This window comes from Biomphalaria glabrata, chromosome 10 (genome assembly GCF_947242115.1).
Source record: "Biomphalaria glabrata chromosome 10, xgBioGlab47.1, whole genome shotgun sequence".
Lineage (NCBI taxonomy): Eukaryota > Metazoa > Mollusca > Gastropoda > Planorbidae > Biomphalaria > Biomphalaria glabrata.
Window position 1 is genome coordinate 12165286 of NC_074720.1, and position 19068 is coordinate 12184353.

The window sequence follows — 19068 nt, forward strand, 5'->3', positions numbered from 1 at the left end:
ATAAGCTCTGCAATAAGTTTGTTACAAAATGTGAGCTTACACTGTGTCTCTGATTGCACAACATAACACCATCGAGAACACCATGCCCAGTATCTGGAAATAAAAGAATGACAATGATATAGTGTACTCAGTAAAACATTACCTATTAAATGGTTGAGAAGTGGACCTAGCGTTATCAGATGCTTAAGTTCCAAGACCATGCCATTTAATTGTGCAGCTACAAACAGTTTTCCAATTAGCTATTCCATATCATTTGTACAATAAATAATTAAGTAAGAAATGTAAACAATGTAATGTTTTTAAACGTACTTACCAAAACCACTGCAATACCAATAGCCACTCCAGCAATGATGATTAGCTTACTTTCAGCCCAGTTGTAAAGAGCTGTAGTGCATGGCTGAGGAAAAGGAAATTTAAGATGCTTACACTATTAATGTGTTTCTCTTTTAAAAATGAAATTTTATAATGATTCACTTAGGCGTAATATAAAAGAAATGTAGACCAAATTGAGCATTTACATTCTGGTGAGATGTGGAAAGAAAGACATACTAAGTGAAAGCCAATACTGTCAATTCTAAAGAAAAAATTGGTAGTTTAAGTTCCAGGTCAAGTTGATATGACAAGGCAGTGAAAGGTTGACTACAAAAATCCTTTTTTTTTAAAAATCTTTAAGTGAAAAATGGAAGAAAATAGAAGGAACCAGGCCAGTGTTAAAAGAATGAATAAGAGATAACACTTTGTGTTTGTCATACAAAGCAACATTACAGATACTAATAATAACTTAATACATAAAGTCTTACATAAGATGGATTAATTATGACATTTCTGCTTATTAAAGCAGCCTTTTAACATTTTATTTAAGTGAGTCCAAACACAACATGAATGCATTTTGTGCAGCCGAGAATCATGTGTAGAATAAACTTATTTTGTTCATTTACATGTTTGATACAAATTTGGTGGCTTCTATATTTATTCTGATATTGATACATTAATCAGCAATCTTCTATAGCCTATACCCTCAAAAGTTTGATTTTCTTATACACTCTAAGCATCCTTGTTACAACTGTAACACAAGTTTGAAGACCACCAGCTATGAATGCAACTGAAGTTGTACTGGGAAACTTTTGAGTACAGCTTAATTTTGATTGGTAAACTTCTGTCTTTCCCTGGGGTGCTTAATAATGCAAGAGGAAAGGTAAAAACAGATTTTGATTTCTTTTAACGAATCTATACCATCAGGGCTGTGGCCGCCTGCGTGCAAAATTTTAAAATGCCCCCCCCCCCTCCTTTTTTTTTCTAGAAAAAAAAAAATCCGTTAAGACTGAGCTGGACACTGCACTAAAAATGCCCTTTGATTTAAGAATCACAATTTCGAATATACCTGCATTCAGAAACCTGACATTTTGGTTCTTTGTGATAAATATTGAAAACTGATCTCGTTATGACTACTCGCTTATGCTTCTGTATTTGCGATGATTATAATTGATGAACTGTGGCAGGTATATTACAATGAACAGTGTAATTGATCATGATCTATACACAATTTCTCAATAACTTTGACCGCTCAACAGTGTTATATGGTCTGGACGTGGATATATTAACTTGTTTATTATTGTAAGTTAAAGCATAAAACAAAAACAAAAAACTCAAAATACAAAAGCCATTGACAGTGAAACTATTTCAACGTTCGTACACTTTCATAATAATCATGATTGTATTTTGGAGAAATGTGCATTGTTTCCACAATCATCTGACATGCACGGATTCAGATTAACACACAAATTTATTCAACAAATGAAGACTCAGCGCTAAATATTTTTCTTGAGTTTAGTACAAAGTAAATAATCCAAAGTAAAAGTCACTTATACAATGACTTGAAATAAAACATAGTAAGGCAGTGTTTCTCACATTCCCGGGTGGCGACTCCCTAGATAACAATATTTTCGTTCGAGCCCCCTTTAGAAGCTGGAGCCTAGAGGCTTCCACAGTGAAGTCCATTAGTTTTTTTTAATAATGTAATAGAAAAAGAAACTTAGTCACAATTTTTATGTTTTATTTTTCATTTATATTGTTACGATCTCTCCTACTATCCAGGCTCCCTTCAAACTGCACCACACGACACAACGAACTTAAAGAACCTCACAACTCAGGGATCCAAAGTATCATTTAATTTAATTTCAAATACATTACAAATACTGTACAGTTGGCAACAACATCACACTAACTGTCCAAAACCTAGCCTTGCTCTGCCTGACTTCACACACCGTCTGTCTCTAACTTCGCCTCATCTGGTCAAATTGCAAGGTAACGTGAAGTGTCCTGAAGTCTGACAAACTCGCTCTTAAATAGGGTCTCTACTGGCCTTCTATAATCGGATGGAATGTTCTTGACCACTCAGAATGATCACAATCGCCGTGACTTGCGTGTGTAATATTTACACACTGGTCGTTGCCGAACTGGCTTGTACTGTCACTGGTCACGGTTGACCGCTCGTCTAGCGCTGGACTGGGGCGATTTGCGTAGGCTAAAAACACACACAGCCTACAACCCTCTGTGTCACCACCAGGTTTATAACAATATTCATTTAACACTGTGTATAGAGTCCAAAGTTACGTCATGAAAGTTCACTAAACATTTGTGTTTTTTTTTTCCAGAAATTGTGTTGCCTACATACTTTTAAAGCATTGCAAAAAGTTCTTCCTGGAGATAGAATTGAAGATGCGACAGGTTTCCGCTCAAGTCGGCAAGGGATCTGAACCTTTTTTTTTTTGTATCCCCCCTCCCCCATGTTCTTAGTCGGTTGTTGGCTTGTAGCTCTAAACAGCTAGTACAACTGAACCGATGAATGCCTTTTATATTTTTTAACAAATAAACTTTAAATAACTTGAACAAACTTCTTTGTGAACAAAAACTCAATATAACTGTTATTATTCATGATTTAACTTGAGATAATATATAGTTCTAATAGTAATGAAATAAACTAATATTTAAACAAAATCTAGCTCACAAAAAAAAAAAAACACAACAAAAAAAGTCTTTACTCTTTCATGGCTTAAGATCGTCTACCATTGCAGACAATCATAAACAAATTACATGAAGGGATACAATCACCATCAGATATTGTTGTATTTAAAGACTCCCAATCCACTCTTCAAGCACTTTAGAGCAGCACCTCAAAAAGCCCAAGAGAGTTGACAACACTAATAGTGATAATACTCAGATGATGACAAAATTAAACATCAACATCACATTACAGTGGATCCCTGGACACATTGGCGTCATGGGAAATGAAAGGGCAGATAATCTTTCAAAGGCAGGATCATCTATGGAACAACCAGATAGACTTGTTAACTAACTCACCCTAAGGTCAATGTTAATCAACAACCACAAAGAGGAGTGGCTCAACCACAGGAAACACAGGCAGAGCCATGTACAAAGAAATGAACATGCCTAACAAACTGGACAGTATTAACTTCCTCCTCTGCAAAGAGCAATCTACAATCTTCCAACTAAGGACAGGACACACACCACGGTTAAATTACCATCTCTATAAAATAAATCCCACACAACTACCCCTTTGTAGACACTGTGCCCACCCTTATGAAACTGTAAACCATATCCTATTTGAATGCCACTTCCTAATCCACCTTAGGCAGACCCTACTACCACTACAGCCCAACATAACCAACCCCTGTACGGCAGTGCTGAACAACTGAAGAAAACAGCACACTACTTTTCCTTGGCACAGTCTGCAAAAGAGCTGACAGCTCAGCAACAAAAAGCTGGCTAGAAGAAGATCGTCTCACATTTGCACTAGGTACGCTAATTTCACTGCATAACCACCAATCAATCGCTTAACCTCTTCCCACCCCCACTTAGGATACACACACACTCCATAACACCCCTTTTTGTCAGGACGTTGCATTGTCCCCCTCCATATGAGAGGAACTAGCATCCCCACCCCAGTGAAAATGTTTTTAAAATTGACTTTTTAATTACCGTAATAGATCTATTTACAGGAAGGGCTATTCGACTCAAAACAAATATTACAAAAAACCCGCAAAAATTCAAGGCCACAAAAGAGCAGGCGCTTATGGAAAAACCCATGCTGCTCTATTTTATTTGTTTTAGTTTCCATAATTATTTCTTATGTACGAATATTGTTAATATTTTCAAAGGATAATGGAGTAATTAGAATTCATTTTAATATTTTTGTAATTTTTAATTATTATTAAACCAAAAATTTAAAAAAAAAAAAAAAAAAGGAACTTTGGAATAATGTTGGCCACCTGCGTGCAATGCACACAATAGGTAGCAGCGGCCCTGTCCACCATTGTTTTAGGTGATCCTGTTGGAATTTTTTAACTTCTATGTTTTAAGTTTATTTAGCTTTCAAAACACAAATATTTTACATTCCTTTTGTAGGCTCTTAATTAATATTAAATTACATTTTTCATTTATTTTGTGGTAATTAACTGCATGAAGAATTAAAAAAAAACAAAATTACTAATAGATATAAATGGCTAAATAAATTCATTACATTGGACATGCAGGGCTGAAACTTACACATGGCATAAATATGAAACAAGAAATAACAGGCCACAGAAGATCTTCATTTTTGAGAGAAAATAGAAATTAAGACAAGAGTTGAACTAGAACAAACATTTGCAACACTTAAGTCAGTATCACCACATAGCAGTGAAACAGAGATTGTCTCAACATTTAAGTCAGTATCACCACTTAACAGTGAAAAACAGAATATTTCAACTTATCATTTGACTTATGTGCATAGCAAGTATGGGCCTGGGTTAAAAAATCTGTTCTAAAAGATTAATTTAATGCGTGACAAAAAAATCTATTAGTCTGTATATTGACCAAAAGACATTCCAATTCGTGTAGTTTTAAATTGGCTGTGGGCTCCTAATGGTCGTGGGCCAGGGTTCATTGAACCCCTTCATACCATGGATGCTGTCATCTACCTCATACTATATTTAGAAACAATCAACCTTGCTCCTTTGATCGAATTTACGTGCCTGCTTCTGTTCCAAGAAAGCATGCTTGTTCCATGAATTCGTCAATAATAAAACATGGCCTTGCTCTGCAGACGCTTGCAGAAAACTAAAAATAAACGTAATGCGATAGCTGCTTTATGCTACGTGACACTTTTCTAAAAAGAAACCAACTTTGTCCAGTACACAAAGTGCTATTGTAGTCAATAAAAGAGAAACTAATTTTTTAAATCATTTATATACCTTACTTAAACTGTTAACAATATTTATACGGTGATAATTAAAATGTTAGAATGATTTACTTGTCTGCAACACCTATACTTGATTGACAATTGCGCCTACAAAAAAATATTAACTACTAATGGAAAAACTTGTCAATGTACAATGTTAAGTTTCCCATGTTAGAATAGACCAAAATAATTTCTGGTGAAATTAAGCAACCCCTGTAAAAGTAGTGTTATTCTACCCCAAAGTGGGTTGTAACCCACAGGTAGAGAATTGCTGCTATTGCTTTGTCGCCTATAAGTAAATCCAGCACTGCTTCCTTATTAAAAAATAAACATGTCTTATTCAAAAAATATTACCTTCAAGACATCAGTAGGACTACATGAATCCACTGGCTTATTAACTACTGTTTCAGTCAAAGAGTAATCTGCAAAACCTTTCTTGTAGCCACAACAGTGGAACTGTAAACACAATTTAGTAGGCCTGTTAATAAATGATATGCAATGTTTACCTTGGTGTAATAATCTCGATGACAGCTTTTGGGAACCTTTGGTACCTCTGTGTAGTCCAAGTCCCCCTTATTGTAACCACAGCAATCAAACTGAAAGCGAGAAACTTATATGAAGTCTATAGATAAAAGCCTGAAGCAAAAAAAAAAAAAAAATGCAGTCGAACCTCAATAATGTAGCCCTGTTTAATTCTGGGCCTTCTTAAGAACTTAATGAAACATGAAAAAGTTAATTTCCCCTCAATTTTGAATTTTTCTGAAAGAATATTTTAAAATGGATTGGGCCATCTTATTGAGTTGAGCCTATTTAGCAGACGTATAGCAATAATTACATAAGCCAAGCATAAGAAAATTTTTTAAAATATTACAAATCTCTACTGAACTGCATTCATTTTTTTTTTAAAGAAACCATCAGTTCTATATTAAAAATTAGTTTAAAATTTATTTTTTTTATAGTTCAAAGAAGTATACAATAAATGTAACCTTGGTGCTACCACTATTGATTGAATGTTGGAAACAATGTTAAAAAAAAAACAATTTAATGCAATGGATCTTTAATTTCATGTCTTATACTTGATATTTTTCACAGCTTAAAACAGCATATTAATGAATGGGGTTAGCTATATAGGTCTCATTGAAATGCCACAGTACTTTAAATAATTGTACAGTATTTCTGAATTCAACAACATGATAACAATTTTAACCTTGGTTAGGCCAATAATAGAATATGCATCCTCTGTTTGGGACCCCTCAACTCAAGAAAACATTAAGAAACTGGAACAGACACAAAATAGAGCAGTGAGATTCATAACAAACGAATATTCACATTTGACTAGAGCAGTGGTTCTCAACCATTTAAGCTCGGCGACCCCTTTTTACAATCCACCACTCTGATGCGACCCCCCTCCCACACACACACATACAGCAATAGAAGAATAGACAATAACAATCCATATTTTCGATGGTCTTAGGCGACCCCTGGCAAATCGTCAATCGACCCCCAAGAGGGTCGTGACCCACAGGTAGAGAACCCCTGGACTAGAGTAACACCTTCAGTAAAATCACTAAATTTAGAAAGCCTTCAGGACAGAAGACTCAAAAGTAAAGTAGCAATTATATATAAAACACCGAACCATAATCTTCAAATACAAAAACAAAATTTAATTAAATACTCAGAAAGACACAAAGATAAAGGCACATTCCTCATCCCATATGCTAGGACAAATTTGTACAAATACTCCTTCTTCCCTAGTGCTATTAGAGCATGGAATGGTTGCCTGAGCTAGCCAGGAAAACCGGTGACTTGGCAGAATTTAAGTCATTGGTTAATATGAATGACTGAATGCATGACGCGTAGGACATAATCATCTTCTTTTTTGAAGTAACGTCTGTATTATATAAGATAAGATAAGAAGATAAGATGACGTTAAAAATCAGAAGAAATGGCAAAAAGATTAAAATTCACTCAATTTAAAAGAAAATACAAAGATAATTGCATGATTGGTGTGTATATTGATGGCTTAAGATGTACAAATAATATATATTCATGTTTAAGATGGAAGCAGCTGATTAAGTCTTACTGTGAGTAGTATGGTTTGTGTTGTTTTTTTTTTACTTTATTTTATTCATGTTTGGTTAATGATCTAAAATTAGTTTCTGTATGGAAACCTCTTGGGTTATAGTTTAGAATGCCTTCCATTGCCAATTTAACATTTATTGTATTTATTGTATACTACTTGTTAGGTAGAGACTGACAAAGCACAAGATAAATTTATATCAGAGCAAAGAGAAAATTTAAGTGTTTTTGTTAGCTGTCAGTTAACAGATATCTGTCTAATAGCTTCACACTCTAGTAACAGTTTAAAGCTCATTTCCTCTAGCAATTAAATCAATCCATTTACTTTTACCCATATTGAGCCCACTGATCAATCTATGTAGGTGAAAATGTAGATGTAGATAATTTTCTTGGAACATTTCTTTAGCTTACAGACTTATCTACTGCAGTAGTAGTTGGTCAATGAATTGTATTCCAGGAATTATGGCTGGTATTTCTACTTAGGCTCTACAGTGTACAGTTGATTTTCAAGAAAACATTATGGAATATTTATTATAATTTAGCAGTTCTTACAGTGTCGAGTCTTTATCTGTTTACATTAGTTTTGGCTATTTTTATTTGCTTTTCAAGGGGTATAAACACAAATCATTCAGTTCATTCCTCTTAAATGACTGTTTTTAGATCTATTTTCTAGAATAAGAACACTTAAATTGTTACACTGTCCAGAAAACAGTTTTAACTCTGAATATTTTTGCCAATTTTGAAGGTAGAAATCCAAGCCATTTAAGGAACTAAGGATTTCTAGAAGCATTGAGAGAAAATTTCTGTTAAATGACATATCCGAAGCAGCTAAGAAAAGCAATATTGATTTTTGTAAAGCAATTAAAGAATCAAATGCAAGGCCTTGGTATTCCCTTTATAAAAAATATGGCATAAAACAATTAAAACAAAAAAATACTTTTTAAAATTCAAAGTGTATATTAAGTGTAATTGTATCAGTTTTTTTAATCAATCATGTAATTAATTTTAAATAGATCTAGACCAACAATAATAAATGTGTGCAATTGAAATATTTTTATCATTGTTTTTATTTAGCACAACTTTAATGCTTAAAGCATACTCAGTGCGCTACGGTCGTGTGAATATTGTGAATCAGTGGAGGAGGGGGTATCTCCATGCTGCCTTTTCAAAAGCAATAAAAAAAAAATAAGAGTATGAATTCAAGATTGAGATCTCAAGACTCCATGATTGAAGTCGAACACACTAACCATTGAACTTTATAAGTACTTATACAAATAAAAGATTTTATGGTTATCTTTTGTTAGTTTAAAATTTTTAGCTGACGATCTAATTCTATACACAAGGTTTATCTCACCTTGGCTAGTAGTGTCTCTGTTAAAAAAATAATTAATTATGACTGATCAAATAATTGTTGTTTTATTTTTCATCAATTCATGTGTGGTCATCCACAAGATCCGAGAATAGAAAGTAGAAGAAATAATGTGTACTGGTACAAGATTTGTACCAAAGTTAACATAAGCTTTCTTTGTAAAAAAAAAAAAAGTTAAATACATTTTTTAAAAGAATTATTTTTGACAAATTTTAAAAAATGTATACATCTGAAAAGAAATTATTCTGTATGATTAAAATCTTTGTTTTCAGAATTTAAAAAAATATATTAAAAGATTTATTTCTGTTTTGGTTCCAGAATCCAAAGGTTATCTGTACTAGATTCTTGAGGTAGTTTACCAGCTAGAGCTCTGGGCAGTGAAACAAATTTAGTTTCTATAAAAACTTAGGCTTGGTCAACTTGATGTATGTATTGTAAGAGGTTTAATCAAAATTTGTTACAATTTTATATAGATTATATCAACTTATATCTTTAAATTGTTTAAAATATTTTTTTAAAGGAATTACTTAAAATATAAAAATTAAACTTTGTATCTAGAGAATTCAAATTTTTGTTTTCACCACTTCACAGGTAAAAGGAATTCTTTTAGGAAAGATAATTTAACTGAATTCCAGTCTATTAGATATATAGTTATCCTATTTGTAGTTCCATTTCCAGGACCCTAAGCAATATACAGTGAATGTAAGAGAAGTCCACTAGACAGATTAGGGCCTATGACTTTGTAACTATATGACTAACATTTTTGTTTAGCTAGTGATAATCTAATTTTATAATTTTATACTTACATCAGTCTGAATGTAGTCCATGTATCGTCTTTTATTTTCATCTTTATAATATTGGTTAACACCATCCTCCAGAAATTTTTCAAGGGTATCTTTTACCTAAAAATAAATTTTAAAAACAAAATGATTTGGTACCACTACTAAATGGTTCTAACAATTGTTATTACCACTTTCAAAAGGGGATTGTCAAATCTTCTTCTTCGTTCTCATTTTTTTTTTATGTTGGAGAATTCAGATGACTAGACCAATGTATGAGATGAACTGCACAATGATTTCCAAACCAGAGAGCTCTCATATAGTTTTCTTTCTATTGAGGTATTTTGGGGACAGTGTCTTGTATGGGCCTCTTGGTAAAGAGAGCAGTTTTGGAGGACATGGTCGGCATTCTTTGGTGACACTCCACATGGGCAGATTTCACTGGTTCCAATTTTGAGCTTCCAGTACATATGTTGTCTCATTCTGTTGTGTCCGGTCCTGAGTCGAAAGATTAGACGTTGATCTTGTTGAGATAGCTTATAATAGGCATCATCTTTCTTGTAATTTGGATGAGAGCTTGTCCATTTCATTTATTAGCGGCCCCCGTAAGGGGAAAAAGCCGCTATTAGGTTTGTGCAAAATGTCCGTCTGTCCGTCTGTCACACTCAGATCTCGAAAACTAGAAGAGATATGAAAAATATTATTTCATCATTAAATCCGGCTTGAAAAGTTTAGGTGCAACGGCTACTTTTGGTTTTCTAAAAGCAAACCGTTTAATTTATAAAATTAATTATGCAAGCGATTTTTTCATAAAAATACACCAATTCTAAAACAATTACGTAAATGTAAGGGAGGCAATGTTACAATATGCTAACAAAGATGGACAATTTTTGTGTATTTTCAGTATCACTAAGTCAAATATATTTTTAAAATGTACAGGAAATGTTTACAACAAATACAAATAATAGTTAAAGACGTTTTTTCTGGTCAACTAGCTGCTAAAATTAAAAGAAAACATTTCTGTTTGTTTATAAAGGCTAATAATGCACTTTGTATGTAAATATCACGCACATTTTTTTAAATGGACTTTTTATGCAGCGATTTTCGTGCAGTAGCATAACGTCGCAACATGATCAGGTGCTAAACCAATTCCTTAAACTTTTTTTAAAAATCAGATTTTATTTATTTTTTGTTTAGTGCCCCCATCCGAATAAAAGAAGCTTATTTTTGTGCGTTTTTTCTGTTGGTCGGTCTGTCCGTCACGATTAGATTTAAAAAACTAGAACTCTAAAAGCTATTGAAAATCTGATTTACCCTTTAATGTTCCTCCCATAACATCTCAATAGTTTTAAGTATCTAAAATTTATTGTTCCGGATTTTTTTGTGCAAAACTAATCAACGCCAACAAATGTTTGTTTGCTCTTCTAACTTATATTACATTCAATTTCCATGCTTAAACGTTGCAAAAACACATTATCAATAATATATTGTTCCGTTTTTTATGTAAATAGCATATTAATGCTAAATCATAATCTCTATACTGACTTATATTTCATTAAGTGTAAAAATGTTCCGGATATTGTTTTATAAAACATGAATTATGCCTAATGATTGTTTGAAATCGCATAAGGCTTTTAAAAAAAGTAATTTACTAGAATTGATTACTGAAAATTACTTTTTAGACATTTAATTTTCTTGTAAAACATAACATAGAAGTTTTGTAATCGATAAAGAAAGTTCCGGATTTTGTTTCTTACAAGTCGTCGCCAGAAATTTCCGAATTTATTTAAAAATCTACTAACGCCAAATAATTGTTTGAACTCCCTCTTCTAATTAATAAACAAATAATCTTCTCATTTACGAAATAATGTTTTTACAGATTTTTATGAAAAATATTTTAACTCACTACTCTCTTACAGTACATTTAACTTTCTACCTAAAACATTAAAAAATCTAATTATCGTTAATATTATGTTCCGATTTTTAAGGAAAACAGAATCCAAACACCAAAGTAAGGTATGAAAATCTCTCCACGTGGCTGTAGTACATCTAATTTTTATACGAGACCATCCAAAAAATTTAATTAACGGTATTACATTTATCTGAAATTCTCTTTTTCTTTTACTATTTATACAAACATCCGGAACAATCTATTATATAAACTTTTCAATTGTGTTCATACCTAAAAATTATTGCGATGTTTTGAAACGTAAAATAAAGGTTAATCAATTTTTAATAACTTTTAGTTTTTTTTTTTTTATATCAAGATGACGGACAGACCGACTGACAGACAAAACGCAAAAACAATGCGGCTTTGATCCTTTTTAAATAAATTCTATTAGAACTCAGTGCACCAATGTCTATGAACCCTCGTTAAATATCTTGTGTAAATAAAGACATTTTTTTTTTATGGTACCGGTACTAGCCTATTGTGAGGTAATGGAATTTTTTTTTCTTTGACGTCATATGAATGGACTCTTTAAATGTAATGTTAAAAGAACGCACTCGGTGCACCAATGTCTATTAACCCTCGAAAAAATTGCTTGTATTAATGAAAACATATTTTAGTCTAACTAAGCCGTGTGACGTAGTGTTTTTTTTTCCTTTGACGTCACATGGAATGAATTCTTTAAATGAAATGCTAAAAGAACGCACTCGGTGCACCAATGTCTATGAACACTCGAGAAATGGCTTGTGTTGATAAAGGTGATTTTTAGTCTAGCTAGGCCTTGTGACGTAGTGTTTTTTTTTCCTTTGACGTCATATGGAATGAATTCTTTAAATGAAATGCTTAAAGAACGCACTCGGTGCACCAATGTCTATGAACACTCGATAAAAGGCTCGTAATGATGAAGGCGATTTTTATTCTAGCTAGGCCGTGTGACGTAGTGTTTTTTTTTCCTTTGACGTCATATGGAATGAATTCTTTAAATGAAATGCTTAAAGAACGCACTCGGTGCACCAAAGTCCATGAACACTCGATAAATGGCTCTTATAGATGAAGGCGATTTTTAGTCTAGCTAGGCCGTGTGACGTAGTGGTTTTTTTTCCCTCTGACGTTATATGGAATTAATTCTTCAAATGAAATGAAAAAAGAACTCGGTATAGTAATGTTTATTAAGCCTCGTTATGTGACTCGCGTTTAAAAAAGGAATGATATCTTGATTTAGATCTAATCTAGATTTTTTAAACTAGATCTAGATTTTTATTACAGTATATCTAGATCTGGATTTATATTCTAATTAAAATTATTTTAGAGTCTAGATCTAGAATTTCTAGATCTAGTTTAGACTAAAATAGACTAGATTAAGATGTAGAATTTCAATTTCTAAACTTAAAGTGTAAAAAAAAAGTGTAGATTTTCATTTCCAAACGTTTTGATCAATATTGTAATGTTTTAATATACTAAAACTAATCTACTATTTTTTTATTAAATTTAAATTTAAATTTACGGCAAATGAATCTTTGAAACATTATTACTTTTGACCATCGGATGGCTGCCTGGTCGTGCGGTTTGCGCGCTGGACTGTCGTTCAGATTTATGGATGGCCCAGGGTTCAAACCCTGCCCGCTCCCATCCCCCGTCGTCCTGCGGGAGGTTTGGACTAGGAAGTAATTATCTTCAACTCTGAAGGAACACCCGAAACGTGTAAAACATTTTACATCAAAATTAAATCACCTCTTGAATATTATTTGCGAATATGCAGATCCGACAGGGATCCGACTTCGTCGGGGGCCGCCTCTGAGTTTGTGTAACACAAACTCTCTTTGTAATCTTGTTTTATTTAATATTAGTTTCTTCATTGATTGTCAAATGGATTCTTGTTTATCAAAGTAAAATGCACAATCTAACTTAATCCTTTATGTTATGTCCATGGGACAGATGACGTAAGCTGGTAAAGCACTTGGAATCTAAACTGAGGGCTGCAAGTTTGATTGGAAATGACTGGGATTTTCAGATTTTGGAGCCTTGAAATATCTCTGAGACTACTCAACTCTAATTGCTACATGATGATTTTTGTGGAAAGTTAAGATGGTTGGTCTTTGTTCTGGCCACATAATACCCTTGTTAAGTGGCAGCTTTAGAAATCAGAAATAACTTAAATGTTTATATTCCAATTCAATTAAATTCTTATTAATTTTATCATTTTGATCATAGTTCACTAACACAAGGACAGTGATTGAAAAACAAGACTCTGAGGACTTTTAGGTGAATCTGCATATATATCAGCTTAAAAGAAGGATAATTAAATAGAGAACCTCCTAATACTTCATCCACAATAGTAAACTTTATATGAAGATAGATTTTGTAGCAACGTACAATAAATTTGCATAACCAACTAAAAGGAATACAGCACACATTCAGGAAAGGAATATAGCATATTGTATAGGAATGCACGCTAGTGTGTGCATTTAAAGTCTCAGGTTCAATTTAAAAAATGTTACTTTAAAAGGTGCGAGGCTGGTTGTCACACTGAGTGACCTTAAATGGTTAAACAAAAAATGATGTAACTCAGAAGATAAAAAGTGATGATAAGTGAAACTTTCATTATTTTGAATACAATGTGCAATAAAAAGTGTCTGCAATGGGGCATAGTGCCTGAGTAGTAAAAAGCTTGGCTTCCAAACCCAGGGGTCTCAGGTTTGAATCACTGTGAAGACTAGGATTTTGAATTTCGAGATTTTAAGACACCCCTTAGTCCACTTACATAATATATATATATATATATATACAACCCTATAAATCGAAGGGTCTTTAAGGGGGTACTTTACTTTTTTTTTTATAGCATCTCCAAGTAGGTCTACAACAATTCAATGCATTAAAAATGTATTTATTGAAAGAACTGATGAATTGAATTTAATTGGAAGTAAACTAGTACACCTTTCACTAAGCCACTTGACACTTGCAAAAGCTAAGTGAGTTTTTGGTTATGGAAGTTTCCATTTTATGTAACATTACAAATATATTAATTTAAGTCACACCAACTGCACAAGCCAAAACTAGATCTATCTTTTTATATATTTGTTACATTATGTAAAAATTTATTTTTTTTAGCAGCCCCCATAAGGGGGAATCGTAGGACGTAATCATCTTCTTTTTTGAACTAACGTCTGTATTATATAAGATAAGATAAAGACGCTAATAGGTTTGTGCAAAATGTCCGTCTGTCACACTCAGATCTCAGAAACTAGAAGAAAAAAACAAAATTTTTACGCCAAATGAGTTTTTATAACATTATTACTCTTGACAATCAAGAAAATCATGTCTTGAATATTCCTTGCAAATAGGCGGATCAGATATGGATTTGACAGTGTGATAACACAAACTCTCTCTAAAATCTTGTTTTTAATGTTTTGAAGCTACTTTCTTTATCACTTTACAGACAATTTTTTCTCATAATGTTATTCTTTCATCATAAAATTATAATTTGTACGACTTAAAATTTAACTGCATAATAATAATCATTCCAACGATATTTGTATTTAAATACTAATATTAAAATTATAATAATATAGAAAACATAAAACAGGCCAATAAATATTAAATTAGCAAATGTTGGTCTATTGCCTGTATACTTACTTGATCCTTAGCAACAGCAGCCCAGATTCCACAACCAAGGAGAACAGCGAAAATGACGAAAAGGCAGATGAAAAACTATGGATAAAAATGGATTAAAAAACTTGATTATTTTATTACACAAAAAAAATAATTAATTAAAATAATACATAATGAAATGAAAAGAAAAGGTGGTAAAATATATGATAATCTGAGCAACATCAAATAATATTAAAAAGACAAAAGAAAAGATAATCTTTTTTGATGTTCTTATATTTATGTTGGAGAGTTAAGATCAAATGAGCAGTAGTTTCTAGATCAGACACATCTCCCTACAATTTTAAACAATGTATTTAATATAGTTCATCCATCATGGTTTGATGATGGCCAATTTGTCATCCAGAGTGCTGCATGAGGGCTTTGCACTGGGGTTTAGTGCCTCCTCATGTGGCTGGTGAGACCTATGTGAGCTTGGAATGTTTGGCTGCACACTGGGCAGGTTATTCCAGCTGGAGATAAATGTCACTGGCCTTGCTTTTTTTCTCTGGTGCTTTTCTTCTGCCAGCGCTGTTCTCTTTTACTCAGCAATTTGTGTACCAGTTTTCACAGCGCAGACACCATGATGCTCTGTCATGTGCTTCTGTCTCCCAGGTGGCTGGGTCAATGCTGAAGGTTTATAGAAAAGCTTTGTGGGTGTCCCTAAAGCGTTTTCTTTGTCCTTCTTATGAACGCTTGCTTTCCTCTTAATTGGCCATACAGGAGTCATTTAGGGATGCCGTGGTCTTCTATTCTGCAGCTGGAACTGCATCAGGATTGTGTTGATTCTTTGCAGGCCTGCTCTTCGAAGGACTTCAGTATCTGGTATTTTTTCTTGCCATTTAACATTTAGTATTCTTCATAGACATGTCAGGTGGAAATGGCTGAGTTTTTTTTTCATGTTTTTTATACACTGTCAACGTTTCAAAGGTATAAAGCAATGTAGGGAGGATGACAGCTCAATAGACACCATAGCTTTGTGTTTGTGGTGCAATGTATTTAATAATTCAATAGTGGCATTGTGGAGTTGTTGAAGGTGATCAGACCAGTTGGGGATATAATCTTTTCTTGCTCCTCTAGGAATTGATTCCTTAGCTGCTAGGAGTATTGCTTTGGAGAAAGCTGAGAATGACTTATTAACCTGATTTGTTTTGCAGTTTATTGAAGTTGTATATAGGTCTGTGAGCTTTGAGAATAGGTGCCAGTTGGCTTTTTTGTAGTTCCATCTGGGGATGGTGGAGTTTTCTGATATTTTGAAGGAGGTATCGATACTGATCAATATGGGTCTGTGGTCGCTGGTGGCTAGCTGGTCTGCAACTTCTCTAGTGCACTTTTTGGATAAGTTGTCTGTTGCAAAGGCTAGATCTGGAGTGGTTGATGTTAGCCAGGCTCTTGAAAAAAAGGTTGGTTTGTCCTCAGGTTTATTTAGCAAGATAAGTCTGTATAAGCATGTATGCAGATGACCTTGCCTTAATTAGCACAGAAGAATATTTAGGAACATCGAAATTTCGATTACAAGATGCTCTTGATAAACTCAATAATTGGTCCAAAGACTGGGGCATGTCCATTAACACAAAAAAGACAACATATACCATATTCTCACTGTCAACAAAACAACAAACAATAAAATTAACATTAGATAAGGAAGCTTTAGAAAAAAATGACAGCCCTACTTATCTTGGAGTCACCTATGACCCGAGACTAACCTGGAAAAACCAAATAGATAAAACACAGAGTAAAGGCATCCAGAGACTATCCCTCTTGAAAAAATTAGCTGGCACAGATTGGGGAGCAAATCACAACATCCTGAAAAAGACCTATACCAGTTATGTAAGACCTGTACTAGAATATGGTGCCACAGCATGGGGCTCAGCAGCCCAAACCAACCTTAGAAAAATAGACAAGGTTCAAAATATTGGTCTAAGGATAATGACAGGAGCAATCAAAACAACACCCATAAGAGCTATGGAGGAAACCGCTGCCCTGATCTCTCTGGATGAAAGAAGAGAAATAAAAATCCTTTCCCAATTCACAAAATTGGAAACCTTGGAGAGGCACCCACTCAGAACAAAAATCCACAAAACTGGCACAAAAAACCGTCTCAAAAGGACCAATTTCATACAGGAATCTCTAAACCTAAAAAAGAAACACCAACTTGAAAAAATTACTCTGGAATCCTCGATACACTATAATGAATCTCCACCCTGGGACGAAAGCCCTCTTCCTACTATAAGGGACCATATTGAAAACATAAAAAGAAAATCTGATTACAGACCAACAGAGCTCAAGGAAATAGTGAACTGTTTTCTACATACCAATTACCCTAGCAATCAGTGGATCAGAGTTTACACGGATGGCTCATCCCATAAAGCCACCACAAATGGAGGAGCTGGAATACTTATCGAATGGCCAGATGGAGGAAAACTAGAAAAATCCTTTGCAACTGGAGAGCTCTCTGACAGTCACAGAGCAGAAAGGGAAGCACTAGCACTAGCTGCTACCATGCTAGCAAATCATCCAAGTTCCCCTCACAGTCAGATTGTCTTTCTAACAGACGCAAAAACAACCCTCCAAAGCCTGCAAAACTCTGATTCCCCTTATATTAAAAACCTCAGAACAGCACTCACAAAGCTCAACCACAACAGCAAAAAAACTGTCATTCAATGGATACCAGCTCACATACAACTAGCAGGAAATGAGAAGGCTGACACACTCGCCAAGAGTGGGAGAACAAACTCACAAGTAAACTCTGCTCTCTATCCAGAAGAAATGAAGAAATTAATTGTAGATAAAATAAATGAGAAATGGACGAGCTCCCATCCAAATCACAAGAAAGATGATGCTTACTATAAGCTATCCCGACAAGACCAGCGTCTAATCTTTCGACTCAGGACCGGACACAACAGAATGCGACAACACATGTTCCGGAAGCTCAAAATTGGAACCAGTGAAATCTGCCCATGTGGAGTATCACCAGAAAATGCCGACCACGTCCTCCAAAACTGCTCTCTCTACCAAGAGGCCCGTATAAGACATTGGCCCCAAATCACCCCAATAGAAAGAAAACTATATGGAGAGCTCCCTGATTTGGAAACCACTGCGCAGTTCATCTCATGTATTGGTCTAGTCATATGAACACTCCAACATAACAATGAGAACGATGAAGAAGAAAATTTAATAATTATTACTTATTAACTCTAACTTATTTCCTAATATGATTATTTCAATCTGTAAAGAAAAAAAAACATATTTGTATGCTTCCTTTTATTCTTGCTTTTAACTAAAAGAATTAACCATCATTTTTTCAAGGAAACTTAATCTAAATATATTGTTAGGTTCAAGAAAAACTTACTGAGGCAAGCATGCACTGACTCTCTCTGATAGCACCACAACATCCCAAAAAGCCGACTACCATGATGACAAAGCCCACAGATATTAGAATATAAGCAGCTGTATGAAAGTAATTTATATGGGAGTCCTTCAAATAGGAAGCAGCATTTTCGTCCACTCTGAGCCATATTCCAACACCAAGAATGGCACAGCCCAACAACTGGATTGGAAAACAAAAATGTACAATTAGACTACAACCTAGAACTAAGAAGTGCATGCAGAAATGTGAAAGTAATTTAACTGGAAATAAAATGTATGTAGGTGTAGATCTAAATTTAGATATCAAAAGATCTCAATTTAGTTTACAGCCAATAAGTCTGATTTTAATATCTAAAATCTAGATCTAAATATGGACAAACAAAAAATACAGTATGTAGTAGACTGGATTAAGAGGATATTTCTTATAAAAAAAAAGTTCCTTGTTTTTTTTGCCTTTATTTTATTTTGTAATTCAGTCAAATAAAGTAAATAAATAATGGTTTAATGTTTTGCAGTTTAAATTCCTCATTTTTTATTCATCATTCTTGGTGTTTTTAAAGACATATTTCAACACATTGAATGAATCTTATCTTATAAATTACAAACGTTTTTTCAAAAATACTTGTTCTTTGTATTTCAC

The 19068-nt window shown here is 33.7% G+C and overlaps 1 protein-coding gene across 2 annotated transcripts in view; it reads right to left on the reverse strand.

Annotated features, from left to right (window-relative positions):
- The window catches only part of LOC106071946 (CD9 antigen-like), a 58519-nt gene that overhangs the window by 2997 nt on the left and 36454 nt on the right, over positions 1 to 19068 (reverse strand). Inside the window, exons 2-7 of one of the 2 annotated variants that reach the window (XM_056043271.1) lie at positions 18412 to 18609; positions 15048 to 15122; positions 9494 to 9589; positions 5746 to 5835; positions 314 to 397; positions 41 to 93 (exon numbers count right to left, since the gene is read on the reverse strand). In XM_056043271.1, the coding sequence (XP_055899246.1) occupies positions 41 to 93; positions 314 to 397; positions 5746 to 5835; positions 9494 to 9589; positions 15048 to 15122; positions 18412 to 18609 (596 nt within the window). Of the gene's footprint in view, positions 1 to 40; positions 94 to 313; positions 398 to 5593; positions 5696 to 5745; positions 5836 to 9493; positions 9590 to 15047; positions 15123 to 18411; positions 18610 to 19068 lie in introns of both variants that reach the window. The other variant, XM_056043270.1, reaches the window with a different exon arrangement.